Source organism: Colobus angolensis, unplaced genomic scaffold (genome assembly GCF_000951035.1).
Source record: "Colobus angolensis palliatus isolate OR3802 unplaced genomic scaffold, Cang.pa_1.0 Scaffold1686, whole genome shotgun sequence".
Classification (NCBI taxonomy): domain Eukaryota; kingdom Metazoa; phylum Chordata; class Mammalia; order Primates; family Cercopithecidae; genus Colobus; species Colobus angolensis.
This window is the reverse complement of record NW_012114806.1, coordinates 12,272-14,495: the sequence shown is the minus strand read 5'-3', so window position 1 is coordinate 14,495 and position 2,224 is coordinate 12,272. Positions and strand designations below refer to the sequence as shown.

At 38.2% G+C, this 2,224-nt stretch overlaps 1 protein-coding gene across 1 annotated transcript in view; it reads right to left on the bottom strand.

Moving 5' to 3' along the window:
- LOC105508816 (nucleolar protein 10-like) overlaps window positions 1–2,224 on the bottom strand; it is a gene marked incomplete at both ends in the record, with an annotated part of 14,257 nt that overhangs the window by 1,153 nt on the left and 10,880 nt on the right. Inside the window, one exon of the mRNA XM_011937748.1 lies at window positions 1,796–1,833. Coding sequence (XP_011793138.1) covers window positions 1,796–1,833 — 38 coding nt within the window. The remainder of the gene's footprint in view (window positions 1–1,795; window positions 1,834–2,224) is intronic.

Sequence of the window (2,224 nt, the reverse complement as noted above, 5' to 3'; positions counted from 1 at the left end):
TTGCTTAGGTTTCTAGTTAGGTGTTTATTTCATTATCATTAAAAAACTGGCAAACCAAGAAAAACTCTTACCTCTCTCTCTCTCTCTCTCTCTCTGTCTAAACACACATGTCTGTACACACTCTCCACTGGGATTAAGAATGAAAACTCCCCATTGGCTCCTTAATGCCTTCCTGTATCTTGATAGCTTTTCTGCAAACCTTACCTACTAATTACAGACTTGCAACAAATGCCCTTCATTTACCCGGCACGAGCATGTCATAACATACAGCACTCTCATGGTACCCTCAATGAGCAGTTTCCTCTTTCACTTGGGAACACATTTAAATAATCCCTGCAGGGCGCAGTGGCTCACGCCTATAATCCTAGCACTTTGGGAGGACAAGGCGGGTGGATCACCTGAGGTCGGGAGCTTCAGACCAGCCTGACCAACATGGAGAAACCCCGTCTCTACTAAAAATACAATGGTGGTGGGCGCCTGTAATCCCAGCTATTCGGGAGGCTGAGGCAGGAGAATCACTTGAACCCGGGAGGCAGTAGATGTGGTGAGCCGAGATTGTACCATTGTACTCCCAGCCTGGGCAACAAGAGTGAAACTCTGTCTCAAAAAATAAAAAACAAAAAATGATAATAATAATCCCACCATTATCACACAAGGTATGATAAACTCCTTGTATAAATTTGACTTTAGTGTACTAAAGGGGTATCTCAAACATCAACAGATGGTATTTAAAGGCCAACTGGTCAGTATTTAGAGAAAATACACTCTAAAATTACATGTTCCAAAACGTATGATAAATGACACCACAGACAAAAGGATAAACTGTACCGGATAGTTTCCAAAACTGAAAATATAAAGCCATGTCAGCTAAGAAAATTCAATTTTCTTTCAAGATGCCATTTGACATCACTAAAAATGTTTCACTTTTAAATCCAAGAGTTTACTGACAATTTTATAACTGTTGAAAGTGACTATAAGAGTTGAAAGATGGGTTGGGCGCCGTGTCTCACGCCTGTAATTCCAACACTTTGGGAGGCCAAGGCAGGCAGATCACTTGAGGTCAGGAGTTTGACACCAGTCTGGCCAACCTGGTGAAACCCTATCTCTACTAAAAATACAAAAATTAGCCAGGTGTGGAGATGCATGCCTGTAGTCCCAGCTACTCAGGAGGCAGAGGCAGGAGAATCATTTGAACTCGGGAGGTTGATGCTGCAGTGATCCGAAATTAAGCCACTGCCCCTCCAGCCTGGGTGACAGAGCGAGGCCCTGTCTCCAAAAAAAGAGTTGAAAGATGGACTAATGGCACCAAAAAAAGAAATAAATCTACTTAGCTATATTTTGAACTGTTTCAGAATATACCCCAACAATTTGCAAAGTTAAAAAAAAAAATTAAACATACAACCCTGCTAGTTTACTTTTCACATATAAATAAGAAAATGAAAGCAACCTGGCAAATAAATCTAGGTTAAATGTAAAAGTCAGAATCACAAATCTAGAATATAAGATGATATAAAACATGACTGCTGCCAATTCTTAAAAATATAAATAAGGTTTCATATATGATACAAAAAATTAACTTTGATATTAGATTGGCCAAAGGCTATCTATATCATTGTATTATTAATAAAAAATGATGGGTTACATTTTACTACACAGCCATTTTTGTTTAACAATAGAACTACACAGCCATTTTAGTTTAACAATAAAAATATCATAAAACTGCTTATCATCAAAATAAATTCCACTCATTCATTTCTTGGGTCTAGTCAGTACAAACCAATGCTATAAAACATACCTTTGAGTAGTCATCAGACAAAATTTCAAAGGTGACAACTGAAAAACAAGAAATAGGAAAACTACAATTATCAATCAACATTCTTAATAACAATGCAAACTTGATGCAAAGATTCTAATTCAACACAGAAATTATGCACATACCAGTTTTTTTTCTGCCTCTATGTGAAACAAGAAAATGTTCATAGTATATTGTCCCAAAACACCAACAAAAACTTAAAAGCTGCATAATTTCTCAATACACATCAACTGAAAGCAAATTCACAAAATATAATGACTTCTAAATTCTGACACTCTTTCTGAGATGCTGAAAACAAAATCATTTTAAAGACTTTCAAGGCCGGGCGCGGTGGCTCAAGCCTGTAATCCCAGCACTTTGGGAGGCCCAGGCGGGCGGATCACGAGGTCAGGAGATCGAGACCATCCTGGC